Here is a 24,213-nt window from a genome sequence, read left to right on the forward strand (position 1 = left end):
GCCTCAGTCTGGTTTTGGTGCCCTTTTTCCCAGAGAAGTGCCCCGGCAGGTCTTTCTCCTCTAATAAAGCCTGCACATCTGCACATCTGCACATCTGCACATCTGGTGTTCGAGTGCCGTCTCATTCTTACAGTACTACTTTTAGACTAACAGTTTTAAAGGAACAAAGTATCAGTGAAATATCTATTTAGCTTATATATTTCTTTTCTGTATGTTATACATTTGTATGTAACACATACCTTTTGTATATATACACATATATTTCTATGAGGATGAAAGGATTTGTTCCTTCTGGTTGTCCCTTGTCCTGTGATGGCGAAGATTTTCAGTAACACATTTCATTATTCATGGTTGAGGCTAGTCTGTTCTTGTTCACTTCCTATACGACCTTTCCCTAAAATTCCTGGATTTTCTGTCAGTTCAGTAGAGGTGAGCACAATGGCTCGAACCTCAGTCCTCACCCACCATGGTCCAGGTGTTTGGGCAGCCTCAGCCCTACTGTGCTTCTGGGTGCGGTGGCTGGCAGTTGGTCAGCTCACCTTCCAAAGTAGCGTCTTTCCCCATCCTCGCCGTGGATAGTGAACTCCGGAGGCCTATCCTTGCTCATCCCAGCTCGGCATTCCCGGTGAACGTGCGACCCAGTAGCTGCTGCCCTGTTAGAACTTGAGTAAGACCGCCTACTAGAAGGAGAGATAGAAACACAGCTTCCTGCAAGCCCCAGTGGCCTAATGGATAAGGCACTGGCCTCCTAAGCCAGGGATTGTGGGTTCGAGTCCCACCTGGGGTAAAGCACACGTTTTTGAAGATTTCATTACACCGCTCTTGGATCCTACTAAAGATCCCTGAGTGCAAGGGGCTCCGAAGCAAATTACACAATGAACGGGAACACCTTCTTCTCTCAACTTTTCTAGCTTCACAGGCCGCGGATTAGAGAGCAGGACACGTCCTGCAGGTATAGGGTGTGTGCTGCGTGTATCCAGGACTGCGAGGGGATGAAGGGAAGCGGCGACAATGAGCCTGGAGCGGTGATTCGCGAAGACACCTTGATCATAAACGCGGGGCGTTGTAGGAGGGCAGGCAGGGTTCCGGAGGTGGCGCAATGCTCAGGGCCCAGACCACGCGGGTTCCGGGGATGGCGCAATGCCCAGGGTCCAGACCACGCAGGATGCAGCCCTTGGTTGCCCTGGCACAGCTAGGGTAGTCCACGCGTTCACGGAACCAAAATTTTCCATAGAGGAAAGATACAAGGACCACCCCAGGTGGGACTCGAACCCACAATCCCTGGCTTAGGAGGCCAGTGCCTTATCCATTAGGCCACTGGGGCGAGATAAAACACCGGCTCCACGTGGTCCATGGTAACGCTCAAATAGCATATGCATAAACTTCACTTAGCCCTTTCATACCGGCGGCCGGACAGCGTACTCCTAGACCAGGACCTCGTACAGGTCGAGTGAAGCCAACTAGAGAAACGGAGAATACAACCGCCGAGCTGCACGAAAAGATCAAGAGCAAGACTAGTAGACCGGGAAGTGCCGGCTGAGACTTAAAGGGTCAACCTCGAGCTGACATCCAAGAAGCTGACCGTGGTCTTTGGAAGGCAAATGTCCGCGGCCAAAGGACCGGAGGAGGGGACGCGGTACGAAGCCGGGTGGAATTGCTAAACTTCCAGTCATAAGCCGCTCGCCCAAAACGGAATCGACCACGAAGGGACTCGAACCCTCAATCTTCTGATCCGAAGTCAGACGCCTTATCCGTTAGGCCACGCGGTCCTTAAGTAGTTGTAGGTGCACCAAGCAGTCCAGGTGGATCCTCCTCGCAAGTGGTTGTGCTTGCCTAGAGCCGAAAAGAACTACAAGTGCTGGGCCACTTGGTACATTACAGACACAGCAAGGGCGGAGCCTAGATGCAGCCCATGAAGCCAACGTCAATGCTGGTGTGTCCTTGAGATCTCTAAGGAAGCATCGCTGTTGAATTGGGTAGCGACGGAGTGTGTATGGCACAGTGAATGAAATGTCTGGTATCATAAGAGGGCAAAAAGGTTCGAGTCTATCCGGGCCTTGCTTTTATTTCCAAAGAGAGAATAATAGTGCAACTATAATCCCAAACCCTATCTTTGTTTTAGATCCACAGCCTCCCATCCCCCACCCGGTTCTGGACTGCTATTCTACTCCACTGTAGACGAGTCTAGTTGATTTTGTTTCCGGCGTGACGTCATACGCAGCCGCCGGCATGTTACAATTCAAAAGGGCTATAATGTGGCTTAAATTCCCATGTAACAGTAGTGGTCTAGTGGTTACGGTGTTGACTTGCTAACCCTGAAGCTGTGAGATCGAGAGCCACCATGGGTAACGTGGCTTAGTCGGAGTATGTCTTCTATGCTCATACGGTAAAAAAAACAGAGGGTATGGGTACATTTGCGCTTCCTAATAGCTTTTTCTGGGCGTGGGCGCTCCTTATTTACACAAGCTTTGTCTGCAATTGTTTCTCCTTTTCTTTTGATCACAGGCGTTCTATTTTTTTTAATTTTGTATTTTTCTGAAGCTGGAAACGGGGAGAGACAGTCAGACAGACTCCCGCATGCGCCCGACCGGAATCCACCCGGCACGCCCACCAGGGGCGACGCTCTGCCCACCAGGGGGCGATGCTCTGCCCCTCCGGGGCTCTGTTGCGACCAGAGCCACTCTAGCGCCTGGGGCAGAGGCCAAGGAACCATCCCCAGCGCCCGGGCCATCTTTGCTCCAATGGAGCCTCAGCTGCGGGAGGGGAAGAGAGACAGAGAGGAAGGAGAGGGGGAAGGGTGGAGAAGCAGATGGGCGCTTCTCCCTTGCCGGGAATCGAACCCAGGACTTCTGCACGCCAGGCCGACGCTCTACCACTGAGCCAACCGGCCAGGGCCGAGCGTTCTATTTTTTTAGTTTTTATTTATTAAAAAAATATTTTTTTATTTATTCATTTTTTTAGAGAGGAGAGGGAGAGACAGGAGACAGAGAGAGAAAGGGGGGAGGAGCTGGAAGCATCAACTCCCATATGTGCCTTGACCAGGCAAGCCCAGGGTTTCGAACTGGCGACTTCAGCATTCCAGGTTGACGCTTTATCCACTGCGCCACCACAGGTCAGGCTAAAATGTTTTATTTTTAAAAACTACATATCTGGCCAGAAATGATTTTAAGTTTTTTGTTGTTCTGATTTATTGATTTGAGAGAGAGGGAGAGACAAGAACCTAGATTTGTTCCTGTATGTACCCTGACCTAGGATCCAACCGGCAATCTCTGTGCTTAGGAAGGAGGCTGTATCCCAGCTATTCTGCCTAAGCTGGATATGACTTTTTCGTTTTTCTTTTGTATTTGTCTGAAGCTGGAAACGGGGAGAGACAGTCAGACAGACTCCCGCATGCACCCGACAGGGATCCACCCCGCACGCCCACCAGGGGCGACGCTCTGCTCACCAGGGGGCGTCGCTCTCTTGCGACCAGAGCCACTCTAGCGCCTGGGGCAGAGGCCAAGGAGCCATCCCCAGCACCTGGGCCATCTTTTGCTACAATGGAGCCTTGGCTGCGGGAGGGGAAGAGAGAGACAGAGAGGAAGGAGGGGGTGGGGGGTGGAGAAGCAAATGGGCGCTTCTCCTATGTGCCCTGGCCAGGAATCGAACCCGGGTCCCCCGCACGCCAGGCCGTTGCTCTACCGCTGAGCCAACCGGCCAGGGCCTTCTTTCTTCTTCTTCTTCTTTTTTTTTTTTTTTTTCTTTTTCAAACGTTGAAGCCCATTGCTCCTGAGGACTTTCGAGGTTGAATATCTCACATTATGTGCACTTTGGGGATATTTATATTTATTCAAGGAAAAGCTGTATTGTTTGCATTTAATAAGTCCTTGATGCAAAAAAATTTAAAAACTGTTTCTTGTACTTTTGTAAAAGAAAACAACAAACGAACAAAACAAAGAATTAGAGAATGTTCCTCTTCCTACTCCAGGGTCATCCAAAATTCCTACTCTCTATTCCAAATCGGTCACCAAGTCTCATGGATGCCACTTTAAGCTGCCTCTGGCTCCCAAGCCCTGCCACATAACTGCAGCATCTCCAGCCTCATCTGCACTACTGAACACTGCTTTTTTTCTGGTTGCAGGGTTCAGTTCCCCCTAAAACCATCCTCCAGGATCTGCCTCCAAAGAGCTTACATTTTAGTCAGACAGAGGAGAGTAAACAAGTTAGGTAATCAACAGGCATGATTCAAAATAGAGGATGAAGGGAAACTCTATAGTAGTCAGAGAAGGCCTCTGGGTAGAGAATAGCAAATTATCATTGACAATTTTGTCACCTTCAAAGTTTTGTGTGTGTGTGTGTGTGTGTGTGAATGACAGAGAGACACACAAAGGAAAGGAGATGAGAAGCATCAATTCTTCGCCGTGGCACCTTAGTTGTGCACTGACTGCTTTCTCATATGTGCCTTGACCAGGGGCTACAGCAGAGAGACCCCTTGTTCAATCCAGTGACCCCGTGCTCAAGCTAGTGAGCCCATGCTCAAGCCGGTGGCCTCGGGGTTTCTAACCTGGTTCCTGGGCATTCCAGTCCAACGCTCTATCCACTGCGCCACTACCTGGTCATGCCAAAGGCGTTCTTTAATATCTTGGCTGACACACTACTTATTTCATAGGGTTGTGAGGAAAAATATTTATCTAAAGTGATTAGAACAATTCCTGGAACATAGTATGTGCTCTGTAAGTCAGGATCATCATCATTTACTAATATACTAGTTGGCCCTATTATTCAAGGTTTGTGTGATAACCTCCTACCTAGATGTGAATCCAACAGCTCACACTTCTCTTCCATCCCTAATGAATTCATATTAAGACCCTTCTAAATTCCAAGCAAAGTGCTAAGCCCTGGGAAATATCAACATGGCTAGGGTATAGTGCTGGCACTCAACAAAGAATCTTCTAGACTCTTACAGATCTTTTTTATATTCTGGGATTAGGAGCATATCCTGATCATTAGACAACTAGACCTGCACACACCTAGGGGCTCACCATTCCATTTTAACAAAAAGCCCACTTCCAGTAAGGTTACCTCAACCCCAAGGGAGCAGACACACACAGCACTGTATAATTATTTTTAATGTCCAGAGTTTATAATATGAAAGCCAGAGTTTTCTTCCAGACTCAAGTTTATAAATTCTCAATTGGTTTGTGAGGCCAGTAGGGATACTTCTTTTTGTCTAATTTGGTTTCTGGGAAGACTTCATTCAAATCCTCAATGGTCATCTGATCAAATGGAATTATGTTCTTTATCTTCTCCAACTGGAAGGAGGGAAATATGTTAAGGTAAATAGGGCTGCAGAGATGCAAGAAGGAATCCAAGGCAGGTTACTGCCACTAGGTAGAAGACAGCAAACTATCACAAAGGCCAAAGCTCATCCTTACCTCTTTCTCGTATTGCTCAATCCTGGTTTTTGAGAGAGACAAAAACTCAGCACAACTTTTCACCTTTAAAAGACAGAAATTCTCTTTTGAAACCAAGTTGAACTGTCCTGACCCTGAGACCCTCGAGGTCTGATAAGTCCCAGAAGCAAACCACTTTTGCTTTCTCACTCTCTATGGAGAACTCGTGACTGCCGTGACTACTTGGGGGAGTTTGCTTTGGGAAGCAAACTATAGCTTTTCCTAAATGCACAAAAAAGCCTATATAGGAGAATCAGTTTACAATGGCAGGATCAGGGTTCCTCAGCAAGTTATTAATCTATGCAAACTACAAAATGCCTTTCATAGGGGCTGGTTACCAAATGGTCAGGACAAGCCACCTGACCACCTAGCCAGACTTCTCTTTGGTGGAGCCACCTGAACTCCAACATTTGGCCTTCAGTACTTTCAAGAACATAGTTTGGTATTTGAATACTACCTTACATAATTTTCCTACCCAACTCTAAGTGTTTGTAACAGCTTTGTTGAGGTATAACTGACATAATAAAATGCACATATTTAAAGAATACCACTTGATCAGTTTTGATAGATATGTCCATCTGTGAAACCATTGTCACAATCAAGAGAGATAACAAATTGATCAGCCTGTGCCTCCCATTCCCAGGCAACTACTCAGGTTTCATTTCCTAGAGTTTTATTCTACTGCTCCTATTAGTTCATATTACCTCAACGTAGTGACTAAGAAATATGGAACCATCAGCAATTAAGGAGAATTTTAGAATAAGTTCGAGTCTCAACTACTTACATCTTCCTTTTCTTCGGCATCCACCAGGGCACTATATTTATCCTCTGGCACAGGAACCTTCAGGGCTTTAAACTACAAACACAGGCACAGTGAATTGTCATTAATGTACCCAGGAGCCCATAGAAAGGGCTCAAAGCTGCTAATCCTCAGAAGGCATATAAAAACAGTCACCATTCCAAGAGGAAATCAGTATGAATCTAGGATGTTGTAGTGAAAAAGAGTATTAGACTAGGAATTATCTACCATCCTACCACTGCCTGCCAGCCATATTACAAGACCAGTGCTTTAGTTGCCTTAAGTCTCACCTTCTTCTCAAAGTCGTCTACCAAGCCGGCCTTTGCTATATTGGCCTTGTAGTAAGCCCAGTCGATAGCAGGCGGATTCTCAGGTAGAGTAGCCAACCTGCTTACACAGAAAAGCAAAAGTTAAGATTGTTCTATGACCAACAGAAAATTCACACAGTAATTTCTCTTTTCCTTATTCCCACAGCCTGAACCTCTCATCACACTTTTCTCTAGGGAAAGGATGGAAATGCAAAAAAAGACTTTTATTTGGAAAAGACATGGATTTCTTTATACTTTCCATCAGAAGAAAGTCATATGTAACTCTATATCACTGTTACGTTTCCACATTCAGTGGCAATTTAAGAGAAAGGTACTGACTTGGAGGTGAGAGTCTCATTCCAGGATTTCAGGGAGTTAGCAATGGCCTTCTGGTTTCGGGGTATGATCTCCCCAAATGCAACCCAGTCAATGGTTTTTAGAGCAAGTTTTCGCCCAGCCATCTTGAGATTCTGGAAAATAAAATAGGTCAGATTAAAACAGGGCTCTTGGAGGAAATCCTGTAGAGGTCGTCATAGAAATACGTGTCTTTCAGAAACAGATCAGCATCCTCTGAGTGCTTGGTGGGTATATGTATCAATTAAAGATATCAGCATTACTAAATCAGAAAAGGACAACTTAGATTTTCAAATTCAAGATGTGCAACCTGGCATATAAATACATTCTCTCCCCTAAATGCTTCTCCCTCTATCCCCCAATCCTAACTCATCCTTGCAAGCCCAGTTCTTTAGGTGTTTGGAAATATTGCTAAAGTAATATTCATGCATTGCATTATAGTTAATAATTTAAACACATTTCCACTCAACTTGTGTTTTATTCATTATTTCTCCAGTGCATAGAACTGACACATACCAAAGTTCTCACAAGGCTTAAATAGAGCATACTCTAGACTAGAATTTCCTCACCTGAAAAATGAGGATAACATCAGCCCTGCTTACCTCAGAAAGCTGTTCAAAGAATCAGCTGAAATCGTGCACACCAATTTGCTCTACAGTCTTATACAAACTTAAGGGGCTCTCTACTCACTATCAGATTGGTAATATACCTGAACTTATTATTATTATTATTATTATTATTTTAAAACACTGACTTTTTTTTTTGAAATTTATTTATTCATTTTAGAGGGAACAGAGAAAGAGAGAGAGAGAGAGAGAGAGAGAAAATGGGGAGGAGCAGGAAGCATCAACTCCCATATATGCCTTGACCAGGCAAGCCCAGGGTTTTGAACCGGCAACCTCAGCATTTCCAGGTCGACGCTTTATCCACTGCGCCACCACAGGTCAGGCGAACTTATTATTTTTAATTTGAAAATTTTTTCCATTGATTTGAGAGAGAGAGGGAGAGGAAAAGAGAGAGAGACATCAATTCATTGTTTTACTTAGTTGCCTACTCATTGATTGCTTCTCCTACATGCCCTGACCTGGGATGGAACCCCCAACCTGTGGCGTGTGTGTGCTTGCGCGCTTTATCCACTGAGCCAAGGCCATGCCTGCACCTTAGTCATGTCTGTGCAGCACCAGCACATACACTGAATTTATTAGCAACACCTTTAATAGAGGTATTCGGTACCTATATGAATGACAGAAAAAATGAAAAGGAAATACAGCCATTTCTTTTTAACCAAGAGAGACTATTGTAAAATAGTTAATTTAAACTAAATAAGATCAGTGTCAGACATTAGGAGAAAGACTGAAATGTCAAAGGTCTTTCCAGGCCACAGGGTGGATCGCAAGGGAGATGGTAGTAAATCTGTCCGAGGATCTTGAAAGAAACTGCCGCTTCCTTTCCTTCCCTTTCAGGGTAGCTTGTTTCTTGGAATGGAGGTGCGGGGCAGGTGCTTTTTAAAGACACCAGAGAAATAAGCTTCCATAAGATCTTTCCAAGTACCAGTAGCACGTAGACTTCATGAACGAAGGGATTTTTGTCATTTATTTGTTGCTGAAGCCTCAGCGCCTACAACAGGTCATGCACACAGGTGGTGCTCAATGAATATCTGTCGAAGGGGTAAATGAACCCTGCACGTGACAAACTCTGAACGGTCCACAAGTTCGAAAGCTGGAACCCACAGGAGGGACGGCCCATCAAGTTATATTGGTATCTTTAGGTAACGTTCCTCCAGCCCCCAAGCCGGACTACTGAAGTCTGCTGCTACGGAGAAGGACTGGACGAGACCAGGTTTGTGGAAGCGCCTAAATCAGAGGCGACCAGGTCACAACCAGGTCCCTGCGACCTTTCGCGCCGGGGAGGGAAAAAGGGAGCGCAGAGCAAAGCCGAAACTGCTACAAATGGGAAACTCTGCCCGCAGGTCAACCGCAGGGCCAGGTATCCCTGGCAGGGTTGCGACAATGGCCGGGGTGAGGTTTGCAGGCGAAAGAGCAGAGACACCCACTAAGGACGGATACAACGTTTCAAACCCAACTCACCTTCACCGACCCCAGCACCCACGGTCCACAGCAGCAAGTAACGGAAGTGAGTCACCGAAATGTCTCCCCTCAACCAACCCCAAACCCAAAGAGGCGGGCCTTGCTCTACGGGCCAGCCAATAGAGATAAGGTCCATCCTGGAAGTCCCTCCTACATGGGCGGACACAGTACCTCCACCATACGGGTGCTGGTTAGGGGCGCTCCCGTCCCTCTCCCCGGCCCCACCCCCGCCGATGGGCCGGTCCGGCTCTCCCTGCCGAGAGATGGGCCGGCCCGGAGGCGCGCGGGCAGTGGCGGCGGCAGCGGCCCAAGATGGCGGAGCTGCAATTGGACCCGGCGATGGCCGGGCTGGGAGGGGGTAGTGGGAGCGGGCTGGGTGATGGAAGCGGCCTGGGTCGCGGACCTCCCAGCCCTCGGCCTGCTGACCCCACTTCCCGCGGGCACAGCCGCCCGCCCGCCGCTGCCGCGCAGCCGCTTGAGCCGGGTCCCGGACCACCCGAGCGGGCAGGGGGCCCTGGCGCGGCCCGCTGGGTCCGGCTGAACGTGGGCGGTACCTACTTCGTGACCACCAGGCAGACCCTAGGCCGGGAGCCCAAGTCTTTCCTCTGCCGCCTCTGCTGCCAGGAAGACCCGGAGCTGGACTCGGACAAGGTGCGCCCCGCCCTCGGGCGCGCCCCCGGCCTTCGGACCCCCCCCCCCCCCCGTTCCTCCTAGGCTCTTCCCCAGTTTCCTACGAAACGCTCCTCACAGGCGGGCTCCTCGAGCCGGCAGCCCCTCCTCGACCCTTCCCCCGCCAGGCTGTCCTCAGGCGCACGCAAGGTTTCGGTCCGACCCCACCCTTTGTTTCGTTCTCAGCGACTCGCTTCCCACACTGCCCACCCGCACCCACGAGAACCCACTCCATATTCCTTCACCGTACTCCTTTTTAAACCTCATCCCAGCCCCTCAGATCTGCATGAGTTTTCCCCTGGCTCCTCGTCAGCCCCTCATTGCCTGTGCCAGATACATCCAGAACTGGGTCAGGGTGAGCTAAAGCATCTTTGTAGCTTTCTCAGACTTCCTCTCAGACCCTCTGCCAAGTTGGGTGAAAGCCTGGGTTAGAGGCTGGCATGACAGCTGCAGGAAGTGCTTCTCGTGATACTACACCTCTTTCCTGTGGTCATGGTCCCTGAACTCGTATCTGGTAACTGTCACTGTTTTAGGTCCATATTTGAGATCAGATACATTTCTTGGAAAGAGGTTACCATTTCCAGTGCAAACCTAAGACCACTGGTTAATACGCAGGGTAAGTGAAAACAAGAATGCTTTTGGCAGGATGTGTGGCTGCTAAACAAAGGGTTGAGAAGACCCAACATATTTAATCCACTATCAGTTTGAACTGTTGTTTGAATTTTTCTTTTAATACGTTCATCTTTTAGTTCCCAACATATCAGAATTGACCATTGTTTACACCATCTTATATCCCATATAGCATTCAGCCTGTTACCTTGAAACAGACTTGGAGTAGGGTAAATACTGGTTGATTTCATTTATTAATCATTTAGGTCTTCTCTAATAAATCTCAGATTGATGGAAACCTGTCCTGCCCTAATCTCTTTCAGATTCCAAAACCTCTGCTTTTAAAGAAATTGTTTTTATCTACTTTGCGTCTTCCTTTGCAGTAGAAGCCAGTTATTCTTGTTTCTTTTACTGTAAAGATGAGTAGGATTACAACTGCTCAGACCCAAGTCCTGGCAGTGCCTAGCTTCCTCTGGGCACAGAGCTGGAATGTGCGAGGTAGTTGGCAGTGCAGGCTTCCACTGGTGTTGGCCTTGAGCTCAGGAGCGTTGCCAACTAAATAGAGTTTTTCTTAGAATTATAATGTGATTTGGGGGCCATAGAGAATTCAGAATGTCCATCTCAAGCAAAGATTTAAATCATGCACGTATGGCATTTTCGTCTTTCCCTTTTTTATAACAAATATCCCACAGAAGAAGGATAGTAATTGTGTCCAAGTAAATAATTTTAGAAGTTCAAATAAACCCTTAAATGAATGACTACATCTGGAACACCTCACCTTAAATGATCTTAAAGTACAATGCATAAAGCTAGCTTTTTTGGTCAGGAGTTTGTGAAAACAAACATCTAGCAAACGTGTCCTCTCACTAATGAATTGTGGCAGGTTGAAACTCTGTCCTAACTTGGTCTGAAAGCTCCGCAGTGATACCCTTGTGTTTGGTTGGCAGGATGAGACAGGGGCCTATCTGATTGACAGGGACCCCACCTACTTTGGTCCTATCCTAAACTACCTCCGCCATGGGAAACTCATCATTACGAAGGAGTTGGCAGAAGAAGGTAAGAACAGTGTTTGAACTAGGCTTTTTCAAAATTCAGGTAGAATCTTTCACAGCTTTGACTTTTGTTTGAGACTTTTATTGAGTTCATATGCGTGTGTAGCAAAGGTTTATGAAAGTGAGCAGGGAGCTTCAAGTAACCCTAGTGGCGTCTGAGGGAATCTTGTTTAAGCCTCATTGGGCTCTCCTTAGTGAAAAGGAAAACAGCTCAGCTTTGCCATTAGCTTCAGGAGTTTTTTCCGAACCTGCAGAATTTTCAAGATCTCTTTTTACATTTACTTATGTGCTAGCGGTAAATGTGCATAACCTGAAGTGACACATCTGACACTTGGTTATTTACATTTTCAATTTTAGTTTGAAGTTGCAGCTGTAAAAAAGAATGATAAAAGCTTGGTCTCATTTCTTTTAAGACAGGTCTCATGCCTTCTTGTAAAATTTTGCAGCTAACCTAATTCATTCTCCAGTCCATTGTCAGGTGCATCACCAGTGACCTCATCTTTGGTTTTTAGGGCATGTGAACTGTAAGTGGGTCTAGATTCCTTTCTAAAAGGCTTGGCTGGTCTCATTGAAAGCGTTCAGTTAAAGATTGGGGCCTGTCCCTAAATCCAGGGCACCCTGATCAGGGAGTGTTAGCTCTGAGTAAGAAAGCCGTAATGGCTATGCTGGTTAATTAAGCAACTGCAAAACACCTCTGTTGCAAGCAGTGAAAAGAGGACTTGTTCTCTCCTTTTTTAAATGCCCTCTTTACAAAAAAAAAAAATTAAATGCATACGAAGGTAATGAGCATAGTACAGAAAATTCCAAGCCCCCACCATCTAGCCTCAACAATTGCTGACTCATGAGTAATCTTGTTTCTTGAAAAGAGGAATCATAAGCATCTTTTCTAATGTCTTTTTAAAAACTTTTATTTTAAAATAATTTAAGAGAAAAGGGCAAGAATAGTACAAATAAGTCCCTTTACCCAGGTTCACCAATTTTAACATTTTTTGTCATATTTGCATTATCATTCATTCATTCTGTCTCTCTCCTCCCTCCAGCCCTCCCACAGTTTTATTTCTGAACTATTTGAGAATAGATTCCAGACTTCACTCTTTAGTACTTAAATGTGTATTTCCCAAGAACAAGTATATTCTATTACATAACCACAGTACAGTTATCAAATTGAAGAAATTTAATGTTGATAAATACTTTTACTTGCAGCTTATGATCCAATTATGTCAACCGTTCCAATAGTGGCCTTTATAGTACATTTTTTTCTGTGGTACAGGATCACACATCCCATTTGGTTGCCCTGTCTAAGGCTTTTGATTTTCTATAGCACGGGATTCTTTCCATGATTGTCTGTTATACTGTTCAAATAATAAGCATTCTATTAAATTTGGTCCGTGTGTATTTGTGCACACAACTCACCTCTATCGTCTTTAGAACAAATTGCAAGCTCGGGTAAAAATTGCAGCCTGGGGAGCTGTCCAATGTGACTAGTTCCAGTACTAACTGACATATGGGAAAGGTGCCCTGCCTTTAATGGGAAGGTATAGGGAGAGTCAGGGAAGGTGGCAGGTGGGAAACTAAGGGTGACTCAGTTACATTAAGGAAAAGATAATGGGTACACCCTAAACAGCAAAGAAACATTTCTCAGGCCAAGAGAGAGAGACTAGATTTGCATTTGAATAATGCAGTTCTTAGGCCCTGGCTGGTTGGCTCAGTGGTAGAGCGTCGGCCTGGCATGTGGAAGTCCCGGGTTTGATTCCTGGCCAGGGCCCACAGGAGAAGTGCCCATCTGCTTCTCTGCCCCTCCCCCTCTCCTTTCTCTCTATCTCCCTCTTCAGCTCCTGCAGCCAAGGCTCCACTGGAGCAAAGTTGCCCTGGGCACTGAGGACGACTCCATGGCCTCCGCCTCAGGCACTAGAATGGCTCCAGTGGCAACAGAGCAAGGCCCTAGATGGGCAGAGCATCGCCCCCTAGTGGGCATGCTGGGTGGATCCTAGTTGGGCACATGCAGGATTCTGTCTGACTGCGTCCCTGCTTCTAACTTCAGAAAAATACAGAAAGAAAAATGCAGTTCTTGCCTGACCAGGCGGTGGCACAATGGATAGAGCGTTGGACTGGGATGCAGAGGACCCAAGTTTGAGACCCTAAGGTCTCAGGCTTGAGCACGGGCTCATAAACATGACCCCAATGTCTCTGGCTTGAGCCCAAGGTTGCTGCTGGCTTAAGCAAGAGGTCATTCACTCTGGTGTAGCTCCCCCACCCCCATCAGGACACATATGAGAGAGCCATCGATGAACAACTAAGGTGCCTTAGCGAAGAGTTAATGTTTCTTATCTCTCCTTTCCTGCCTGTCTGTCTCTCTGTCACCAAACCCCCCCCCCCCCCTGTTTTTAGCAAGCCTTTTTTGCTGTTCTCTGGGGAATTGACACACATTAACTATAGTTTGATCTTTGTTCTAGGTGTGCTGGAAGAGGCGGAGTTTTACAACATCGCTTCTCTTGTGAGGCTGGTTAAGGAAAGGATACGGGACAACGAGAACAGAACTTCTCAAGTAATGGGTTTGGAGCTTTTATGGGAAACTTATCTCAAGTGGCTCTATGTCCATGTGTCTGGGTGTGATTAGGAAAGGATGATTTGCCTTTGGAGCCAGAGGTCTGTATGGAAACACTGTCCATCTGCCAGGCAGACATCATGTACTCCACCAGACTTGTTCAGGTTGAAAGAGAAGAAGAAATAACAAAGAAAACAAAACAGCCTCATGTCCCTTTAGAAGAATGGGGAGGTTGTGTCTGTCTACTCACCATATGGCAGTGGGAGGAGCCCAGGGCACTTTAAGTCCCAAACTTGTTTTCGCAGATAGAGCATCTGTCTCCCTCAATGTAAAGACCAGGCAAGGTCTTGCTTGCACCTGTTGGCCTTGAATGTGTGACCATATCACATCTGGCTCCGACCAGCCACTTGAAACCAATCTCATGGTATAGACTTTAGATGTTGCTTGTGAATTGTACTTCTGAGAAAATAATATTAAGCTTTTCTTTTTATTATGAAATCTAGATTTTGATAGTCAATAGATACAGTGACAAAAATAAAACACAGAACTTACCACCTAGTTTGAGAAGGGAAGACCATAGGGCATACTTAATTTCACATCACGTCACCTGTCCATCAAGTGTCTTTTAAGTGGCCACAATAACTTCTATTAGGTCCTTGGGATTCCGTGACTACTAGAAATTCTGTGCCCTCAAGAAGCTCAAAGCCTGGCAGGAAAAGCAGACACTCCCTTTCATGTACTTAGGCTCTGTTTTAAGTACAACGACAGTAAGAGAGCAGGGTCAGATTCCACTGTGAACATCTGTTTAGTACTGTGATGCGCCTCTTACCTCATCAGATTCTGGTGGTGGAGGCATTCTTGAGATATAATCTAATGCAATGAAAAATTTTCCTGTGATTTTCTTTTCCAAAGTAAAAAATAGTTCTTTGCTTTTTTCTGTGTTAGATTTCATATATTAAGGTTTTCTGGTTCTGGATGGATTATCTTGTTGAATAACTGACACCTGTGATAAAAAACGAACTCTCTTGTCACTTAATTTCCAGAAGTTTGCAAAGGTGGAAAGAAGGGTTTATTCATTTAGTTCTCTTTCATTTGGCCAAGAGCTGAAAGGCTCCTTTAATGTTCAAATATGAGTCTCTAGTTGGTTTGCAGATTACTGATGAAATAGGATCTGGTGTTGCTAAGTTTTTTGCCACCTTGTGTTATATTTGCATTGCATCTTTCCCTATTGTAGAGATTTAAGAGCTTGGACATCCTGAAAATCTAGCCTTGTCAATTTTCCATATTCTGAAAAAAGCTTTTGATTTCTTAGTATAAATTTTGATGGTAACATGAATTGTGTACTTGAAACCATTCAAATCATAGTACCTATAAATTGTAGTTCTTTGCCATTGTCTAATTCCTTGAGGGCATTGTAAGATATGGTGGGGGTTTTTAAGGTGAGAGGTGGGGAGATAGCCTGACTCCCGCACACTGCCTGACTGGCTCCAGTAACCCCACTAGTGCCTGAGTCCAAGGAGCTCCAATGGAGTTATCCTCACTGCCCAGAACCACGCTCCAACCATTCGAGCCACTAACTGCAGGAGGGGAAAAGGGAGCAAGGGGTGAGGGAGGAGAAGAAGCAGATGGTCGCTTCTCATGTGTGCCCTGACCCAGAATCAAACCCATGATATCCATATGCCAGGCCAATGCTCTATCCACTGAGGTGCCAGCCAGGACTAGATTTCAATTTGATGACAGCAGTTACGTTAATTAGTTCTAGATTCTGAAGGTTTGAGGATTTATACCCAATCAGAAGCTTTTTTATTCTAGGAATATTAACACCTTTGGAAGGTAAATGATATTTCCATCTGTGAAATGATTTGATGTTATTCAAAGACACCCTTTTTTGCTTTTGTCGCACATGGCTTCTCAGGTGAAGTTGGCTGTGTGTGGATTTCTGTGGCTGTCCCTTGAAACAGGTTATCTCCTTTAACTTGTCTGTGTTTAAAGAACCCACATGGCAGATATTTAGGTGAAGCCCAAGGTGTGGGGTCCTCCCCCCGTGACCTCTCATCTCTTTCAGTGGCTGCTATCGTTCTACTACTTTGTTGTCTCCAATAATATTTTTTGCTAGATGACTAATTTTGGTGTATTTGAGAATACCAGTGATTTACTTTGGAAGAGAAAAATTGAAAAAAACCAATACAGATGTCTTGACTATTTGACAGTTGTGGCTAGTATCATAGATCTTTTGTGATATAAAACACCTGGTTATTTCCAAAGGGTGTAGTTAGAACAGGGGTCGGGAACCTATGGCTCGCGAGCCAGATGTGGCTCTTTTGATGGCTGCATCTGGCTTGCAGACAAATCTTTAATAAAAAAATAATAACAAAAATATAAAACATTCTCATGTATTACAATCCATTCATTTCCTACCGCTCATGTTCATGGTTGCGGGTGGCTGGAGCCAATCACAGCTGTCCTCCGAGACAACACCGAATTTTTATTGGATAATGCCTAACGTACACGGGTCGTTGTATGGCCCTCACGGAATTACATTTTAAAATATGTGGCGTTCATGGCTCTCTCAGCCAAAAAGGTTCCCGACCCCTGAGTTAGAACCATGTGTAGGTTGAAATCTTTAGATTTGTCGTATATTTTATATGGAAGAAAAAAGTTATTTTTAATTTTAGTATCTCAGTTAATGATAGCTACACCTCATCTAGAAAGAGAAAGCATAGAAGAAAGAATACAGTGTAGTCAGGCCGATCTAGGTTCAAGTCTTAGCTCTACCTCCAATCCACATCATCGCTGTACATCAGGGACAGGAGGCTGCATTCTGACACCAGGGTCTCATGTGTGGCAGGGACCCAAGACCTGCCTTCCAGGACTGCAGTGAAGACGGGAGCAGGGAGTAACGCTTTGGGCATGCAGCACAACAGAATCTAGCTGCTTTTGTTTATCAGCATTTCCCAAGTAGTTGTTCCAAATTAATTTTCCAATTAGTTGTTCCAAAACTAATTTTCCAGCTAGCTGGAAGCCCACTCATCCTTTTGAGAAAGTACTAAATAAGTTTTTGTGATTCTTAATGAAACAGTCCACATTTTCTTAAAATTGTGATTGAACATAACTGATCCCTTTGAGCATCGTTGTTATGAAGCTCAGTTGCTGTCTGTGCTCCAGCAAATGCCTGGTGCCCTCCAGTGTGGGCAGTGCATGTGCAGCTGTCGGCCCCAACCTTGAATGGTCCCAGAGTGTTAAACTCTGAGGCTCTGTCCTGTGACGAGACAATTTCATCTGGAGGGCACACCTCCCTGCAGCAACCCTTGCTTCCCATAATGGCTTCTAATCCCACTTGCATCCCTCCACGTTGTAAGTATGAGGGTTCTGAGTTCCATGTAGGGGCCTTAGTGCTGCAACTCTAGGGCAGCCACTCCACCTTTGGGCTTCTGGTTCTGACTTGTGTTCTACAATAGATGGTGGAGTCTGGCTAGTAAATAGCTTCTCTCGGAATTCCTGACACCAACCGGATATCCAAATGTTCTTTCCTATCCTGATGTGAACTACCTGGCAATGTAGTAACTATCTCCATAGGTTTACTGTCTTACTAAAGACGCCAGTTCTATCCAAGTCCCGGGTTCCCAAGCTACCTGTACTTCTAAGCTGACTACAAATTCAGGGGTTCCCATGAAGCCCCCATTCAGGTTTGATAATTTGCTAGGATAACTCAGAATTCAGGAAGATGTTGTACATTCTATTATAATTTACTAGAAGGACACAAATGAATAGCCAGATGAAGAGACATAAGGCTGGGCCCTGAAGGGTCCTGGGCAAGGAGGGTCCCCAAGTAGTCAGGGTGCGCCATCCGCCAGCACATGGATGCGTTTACCAACTTGGAAGCTCCCTGAACTCTGTTGTGTAGGGGTTTTAAGAGATGTTTTGTTCCGTAGTCTTGATTGTTTAAACCATTGGTTATTGGTTATTGAAAGCAATCGCCAGCCCCTGCCCCCTCCCAGGTCAAGAGGTGGGACTGAAGTTCTAACCCTCTCATCAAGCTTGGTCTCTCTGGTGTCATTAGCGTACAAAAGACACTTATTACTCAAGAGATTCCAAAGGTTTTAGAAACTCTGTGCCAGCCACCAGGGACAAACACCAAATGTTTATTTTGTATTATATCACATGTCTATAGCAGGAACATCACCATTTAACACACACTTTCACTTTCAGTACTATCTGCGGAGGGTAAAGATAGCTCGAACATCTTGTCTGTGATGGGATTCCTATTTAATCTTTTATTCCTATAATAAGGGGTCACTCTCAATAAACCAAAATGTAACCTACATTTCAGATATGACAGCTTAAGAAGAAAATGTGGCTTTCTTGTCCAAAGTAATTTTACTCTATTTTCTAATTAGGAAAAGAGACGAAAGCTAAGGATATAATTTGTCCCTCTGCACTTCAGAATTCTTTTCCCCACTGATTCATATCCTTTGACCCTTTCTTTCCTTGGATAAGTTTCTATTGAAAACTACAGTGCTACTTGTAAAAGGGGATAGAGAATGGCTACCAGAAACAAAATTCCAAGCAAAAGTGTTGATTCTTTTAGCCTCAGTGAGGTTGCTGCAAACTGTTGTGTCCTTGGCACTGTTCTTCAAAGTCTTTCCGTGGTTGTCACAGGGCCCTGTGAAGCACGTGTACAGAGTCCTGCAGTGCCAAGAGGAAGAGTTGACGCAGATGGTCTCCACTATGTCTGATGGTTGGAAATTCGAACAGGTCTGTTTCTTCAGTAATAGCAACCCCAGGTTTGGTCCTCGCCCCTCAGGCTGTGAAGTTCTATTCTTTTAGCTTTGTGCTTATGACTGAGGTATCAAAACAAAGCCAGAGAGAGGTAGAATTTTACTGTTTTCTTCCAATAGGTGGCAGAATTGGTTATTAGTTCATCTATTGTTCTCAAAACATGGTGGGGGGTGAGCTTGAATAAAATGAATATATTTTAATTTTATATGGATCATGCCTATTTTTATGTAGAGTTTAAGAGGTCAGCTGAACTGTCATCATAAACTTAACTTCTCAAAAGTTACCTTTTGTGACTCTGTTTTTAGAACCAATATTGGATTACTCCTCCCACTTACCTCCCACTGTAGAATCAGTTCTGCTCATGTGTCCAAGCCCTTGTTAGGTATGAGTTGCAAAATGTTGCCAGACTCCCACTCCGGAAGTATTTTCCCTAACTAAAGTCTTAAGCAAAGGATATTATAAAAACTCATTTAAAGTATTCTTTGTGAAGCCAGTGAGTAATTTTTGTCTTATTTTCCTCGTCTTACTAATGTCCTGTGGGAAAACAAAGTCTGCTCCGAGGGGCTGCATTATGCAGATGAGGAAGTTAAGGCACAAAGTAGCTGAGGTTCCCACAGCCCAGCCCCACAGCAAGTCAGCTGTGGTCCCTGATGGGGGTCCCGGGGCTTGTCGGGATGCCCCCACCCACCCTGGGGTTCATCTTCACCTGTGTGTGTAGTTACTGTTTAGAATTAAAGCCTGAATTCAGTTCTCCAAAAAGGTTAAAACGACCAGTGGCAGGCATATGGCTTATGGTAGCTCTTCAGTGATTTGTCTAGTACTTTCCAGAGCCTTCTGAGGGACAGGCTTCCATCCAAGACTTCTGCTTACAGATGAGCCAGCTCTGTATAGGTATTTTGGCTGAAGCCAGTGTCCATTTTGATTCACAGAAACATTCTCTTTCACCTCCATGTTTGCTAGAAGGAATGTGGTCTGTTAATCCTAGCTGCTGCCTTTGGGTTGTTCCAGCTGCTTGGGCAAGGGGACAGTGGCAGAACTCATATTTTTTTCTTTAGGGAATCCTCTCCAATGACACCCTGATGAGTAACCAAGATCTGGTTATTCCCTGGGTCCTTCACAGTCCCAGACAACTCTTCATCCAGTGAGAAGCAATACTGCAGAGTGCACTCAAGGGAGGACTCGGCTTATGTGGCACTTAGTGTTTTCAGGTCACTGTCTGTGTGCTCACCATGGTCTTGTTTTACCAGCTAATCAGCATTGGATCTTCCTATAATTATGGAAATGAGGATCAGGCAGAATTCCTCTGTGTTGTCTCCAGAGAACTAAATAATTCTACCAATGGCATTGTCATAGAGCCAAGTGAAAAGGCAAAGGTAAGTTGCTTTACCAGAATTTTGTCTCTGACGCACTTGCTCTTGGTCCCTCCATGGGCTATGCCTGATTTCTTCCCATCTGGTCTTTGTTGTAATTCAAATCAAAAATATACGGAGCAAAAAAAAAAAAAAAAAAAAAAAAAAAAAAATATATATATATATATATATATATATATATACGGAGCAGTGAGAGGGGTTTAGTTAGGAAATACGGTCTAAATAGGGCAGATTTTTCCTAGCCTCTGTCAAACCAGTGAAAAAGAAAAGCCTTTTGCCACTAATTACTCCAGTCAGAATTCTGAAACTCAAAATTGGAAAGTATTTTGCTTTTATTTTATGAAACTGGTTTTTTTTCCCTGCCTCAAGAGAAAAGGTATTTGGTTACCTTTGTAACTTCTTAAGTTACTAGAAAACTGTTATACATGGTTATCTTTTCCCTCCAGCCCCCCGCCCCCCACACACACACTTACACTTATAAATTGTGGTGTGCCTGAACCATTTCCTTGAAATGGCCCAACTGTGTCCTGCTAGCGTCTTTATAACCACAGTGCTTAGGGGAGGGGAGGCTCCAGTCCTGCCTTGCATCCTGGGTAACAAAGATTGTTGTGCTGCTGACCAGGGTCCAGTGGAAAGCTGTGGGTCTCCTTCTTTTCCCTCAGCAGTCTACTTAGCAAGCTCAGCCTAAAAGCAGTCTGCATCCAGAGTCCAAGTCTCAGCCCCCCCCATCTTCCACTTCCAGATTCTTCAGGAGAGAGGATCTCGGATGTAAACTCTAGAATCCTAACCATCAGGAGAGCAACGCGGCAGAGCACCTCTGTGAAGTTCAATCCTGCTCCTGTACAGTTACCGAGCTACTGCAAAGCAAAGCTGAGCCTGCCTCCCCTCCCCACCATGTGGAGAGTGTTCTGGTCAAACCAAAGGGACTCCACCCCACCCACAGGAACCTGAAGACAGATGCAATGTCCAGCTGCAGATACCTCTTGAGAAACCTGCTTTTGTTTTCTTGGCCAGTGTTAAAACAGATCTTTACAGCTGCATCTGGGCTGGGTTCCCAGTTGAACTCTTATGGGGACCTGGGGATGGGAGAGGGAGGCCTCCCCTGTACACACCTGTCCTTCAAGGAGGCTGGAGCAAATGAAAGAGGATAGTCCCCAAGCATGGTGGATGTTGGCAGCCAGCCACTCTATAACACTCATTCCCTTCCTTCTGTGCACCCCATAGTAATGTAGCAGATGCAAACCATTCTAGCTTCCATTTGTCAAACTGAATTGCAGTTTTGGCTAAAGGGTAGAGTAGCCAGAGTACCTCGCATTCCTACGAACTAAGCCTCTGAGGAAGGAGAGGATGGACATCCTTGCTTGTGGTTGAGGTTGGGGATTGCTGCTCAGGGCTTCAAGCATTCAGCTGCTACCACATTCAGCTTTGCCTCATTTGTGTACAGCAACCTGGACCCTCTGAGTGGCTTGCTGTCTTCCCAGAAAGAGGTTTGAGGCAGGTGGCATTCTGTATTGAATCAGACAGACAGACAGACAGATGGGAGCTTTAGGTAGTTGGTATGACTGCTTCTTCAGCCGTTTCTTACCCTCCTTTGCCTGTCTTTTTCCCTGACTTTTTAAACTGGATTGAAGGGACTTGGGACCTTCTGATGGCTTGGGTGAGGACGACTGTTTCTTTCAGAGTTGCCAAACGTGTTATGTTGTAGTATCCAAAAGTGTTATTTCTGTGATTGTCTCTTGGAAATGCCTTGACTGAACGTGTGATATCTGTGTCTCTCGGTTTCTAACCTTGGCAGTCCTGCCCCGCAGCCGTGTCGTGACCACACTTTCCCCTCTAGTTAGTGTGTGTGCGTTTGCTGGGAGGCCTGAGGACTCCCTGCATCCCCGACCCCATCCCACCATCACTTATTTCCAGGAAGTGCCATGTCCTCAGTGATCACTGGGGGGCGAAGCTGTGACCACGAGCTTGTGCCTGGACCTCTCTCTGAGCTTCTGAGTCTTGGAAAGCAGTCATGGAATGCATAGGGCCAGAGAATCTGTTTTTCCTCATGATGATTGTCATTCCGTGATGACAGTGTGGCTGGCAAATGGCCAGGGAAGGGGCAGGTGCCTTGGGGGCGCTTCATATGTAAAAGCCACCTCAATCAGTCACTCCTAGTTCCCCCAAAGCTCAGTTTCTCTCTACTCCACAACTCAACTGCTTGCTGGTGGGTCTGCAGTTACAGTTTTTGGAAATGAATATAGACTGTGCCAAATGTTTTTTGGGCCTGTGACCTGCCCATGCCCAGGATTCTCGCTTCAACCTTATTTCTCTGTGTAAGTTAGGGTAGAGACATGTACAGGGGTGTCTGCTGATACGCATGTCTGCACACCAGTCTGTGTGCCCGTGGGCACCTCACAAGTCTGGCACATGCCTAGGATGTTTACAGCTATAAAATGTTGGAGGAACTTCCACCTACAATAAAAGCAGTCACCTTTCTAAAAAGATTGCAGGCATCCATCCTGTCATCCCTTGAGGGGCTAGAAAAATCTGCTCTGACCAGAAGACGACAGAGGACTGAAAGGTGCTCTTTGGCCAATTCGAATAAATGATGTCAGACTGAAAGGAGGAGGAGCCCCCTCAGATGTGCTTTCCTGGAGCATGCCTGATACCAGCTTCCCCTCCAAGCCAGCGAGGAGTGAGGAGGTCTGGAGGCAGACAAGGGCAGGCTCCTCCGGAATTCACTTTCTGCTTTCTAAACTCCACAGCGGGCCGTGGAAGAGACTGCTGAACCCCTGGCTCAGTGCGCCGAGAGGCGGGCACGGTGATATTTCTCATCTCTGAGAGGGCTGGCTTTCACCAGGTTTCCCTCCTCATGGCAACCTAGTGACAATTTAAATAGTTTCAGTGCTCCAGAAATCTCAAAATGATTTGTTTCTTAATATTTCTGGGAAAGTATTTTACCCTACACCTTTATGAACCAAGTGGGTGTTTTTTTTTTTTTTGCAAGACTTCTCCCTGGGCGAGTCTGGCTAATAACTTCAGAGAAAGGTCTGACCATTGGAATGGGGGTGTCACATGACCAGTGACCCATACTCCAGCTGCCCAGTGTTGCCAAGTGGGGAATGTCTTCCTGCTTCACTCTGTCCAGATCTGAGGCCACAGGCCATGCAGGCTAGGCCCAGGGAGCAGCCTGACATCTGTCTCTTCCTCAGAACCTGCTCTTGACGCTTGACCATGAGGTGGGGCCCAACCCCTTCTAGAGTGACTTTGATCCGGCACATTTTTAACTGATCTCAGGGGGTCAAGGAGAGAAGAACAGAGATGCTGAGGGAGTGGTAACACCAGGACTCCTTACTGTTTATGTTGGGGGGCAGCCAGGGCCCTGGAGAAAGGAGGAGCTGGGGAGTGTCCAGGCAAGGTGGCACAAGGCAGGTCTAGGTGCTCATCATGGCCTGAGTACAGTGCACATTTGCTTTGGGTACTTCGGGTCTTCCAGGGACAGCTGAGAATAGAGGGAAGAGATGCTGGAGGTCAGAGAGCAGGGAGAGGCTTCAGAGTGCTAGGGAGCCGGGTGTCTGGGTGGACCTGGTGGGCGACAGCCACCACATTGAACTGGAACTGGTTTTTCCAGGTGGGAGGAGGCAAACAGGGTGTGCAAAGGAGTGACTATAAGGAGGAGTCAGAATCTGACAGTTGGGAGGGAAAGCAAGGACTTGGGAGGCTGTAAGAATATCAGTGGGACGGTGGAGCAAACGTGGACAAGCAGGGGAACCTTCCACCATGATTCAAGAACAAGCGGCAACAAATGGCTCATCCCCTTTGGGCGTGGCTCAGGGTCCCGCAGATAAACCACACTTGATTACCATGTAATAAAGTATTTATACGGACTCTCACATTTCTTTTGATTTCTAGCACTGCGGTAGAACTGGAGTAGCTAGTATTTGCCTTTGTGTCTTGTCTTTGCCTCTGGCCTCGCTTCCTCTCCCAGCACTCCCGGTGCTGGCTGCTCCACGGCCCGATCTTACTGCCTGAGCTGCTGGCTGACGGGACTGGTGAGCGCTGTTCATCGGGGCAGCTATGGCCTTTCTGTTGTTCCTTTCTGTCTATAGCAGCCCAAGTTATTTTTCCCACATGGTGATTTCTTTAAAAACACAGATCATATCACACTCTTACTTCGAATGGCTTTAAATTAGAATTAAAATAAACTCCAAACTAATGACCTTGATG

At 45.9% G+C, this 24,213-nt stretch overlaps 2 protein-coding genes and 3 non-coding genes across 6 annotated transcripts; 2 read left to right on the top strand and 3 right to left on the bottom strand.

Moving 5' to 3' along the window:
- The first annotated feature begins 714 nt into the window (after nt 1-714).
- TRNAR-CCU (transfer RNA arginine (anticodon CCU)) lies at nt 715-787 on the top strand. Its single transcript has one exon. It is a non-coding gene; the product is annotated as a tRNA-Arg (tRNA).
- Nucleotides 788-1,251: 464 nt separating this feature from the next.
- Nucleotides 1,252-1,324, bottom strand: TRNAR-CCU (transfer RNA arginine (anticodon CCU)). Its single transcript has one exon. It is a non-coding gene; the product is annotated as a tRNA-Arg (tRNA).
- Nucleotides 1,325-1,696: 372 nt separating this feature from the next.
- Nucleotides 1,697-1,769, bottom strand: TRNAR-UCG (transfer RNA arginine (anticodon UCG)). Its single transcript has one exon. It is a non-coding gene; the product is annotated as a tRNA-Arg (tRNA).
- Nucleotides 1,770-5,090: 3,321 nt separating this feature from the next.
- ATP5PD (ATP synthase peripheral stalk subunit d) lies at nt 5,091-9,651 on the bottom strand. 2 transcript variants are annotated; one of them, XM_066386919.1, is made up of 6 exons: nt 9,539-9,651; nt 6,879-7,009; nt 6,522-6,618; nt 6,217-6,288; nt 5,415-5,477; nt 5,091-5,291 (listed from the first exon to the last, which is right to left on the bottom strand). In XM_066386919.1, exons 2-6 carry the CDS (start codon nt 6,998-7,000, stop codon nt 5,160-5,162), a joined length of 486 nt encoding a protein of 161 aa, XP_066243016.1. In that variant the 5' UTR covers nt 7,001-7,009; nt 9,539-9,651; the 3' UTR covers nt 5,091-5,159. The 2 variants fall into 2 exon arrangements, with proteins under 2 accessions (XP_066243016.1, XP_066243015.1); XM_066386918.1 differs by lacking the exon at nt 9,539-9,651 and adding an exon at nt 8,981-9,119.
- Nucleotides 9,160-23,876, top strand: KCTD2 (potassium channel tetramerization domain containing 2). Its single transcript, XM_066386917.1, has 6 exons — nt 9,160-9,631; nt 11,206-11,314; nt 13,764-13,855; nt 18,515-18,610; nt 19,882-20,007; nt 20,747-23,876. The coding sequence occupies exons 1-6, from the start codon at nt 9,293-9,295 to the stop codon at nt 20,774-20,776; spliced, it is 792 nt and encodes a 263-aa protein (XP_066243014.1). The 5' UTR covers nt 9,160-9,292; the 3' UTR covers nt 20,777-23,876.
- The last annotated feature ends 337 nt before the right edge of the window (nt 23,877-24,213 follow it).

The sequence above is a fragment of the Saccopteryx leptura genome, chromosome 5 (assembly GCF_036850995.1).
Source record: "Saccopteryx leptura isolate mSacLep1 chromosome 5, mSacLep1_pri_phased_curated, whole genome shotgun sequence".
In the NCBI taxonomy this organism is placed as follows: Eukaryota; Metazoa; Chordata; class Mammalia; order Chiroptera; family Emballonuridae; genus Saccopteryx; species Saccopteryx leptura.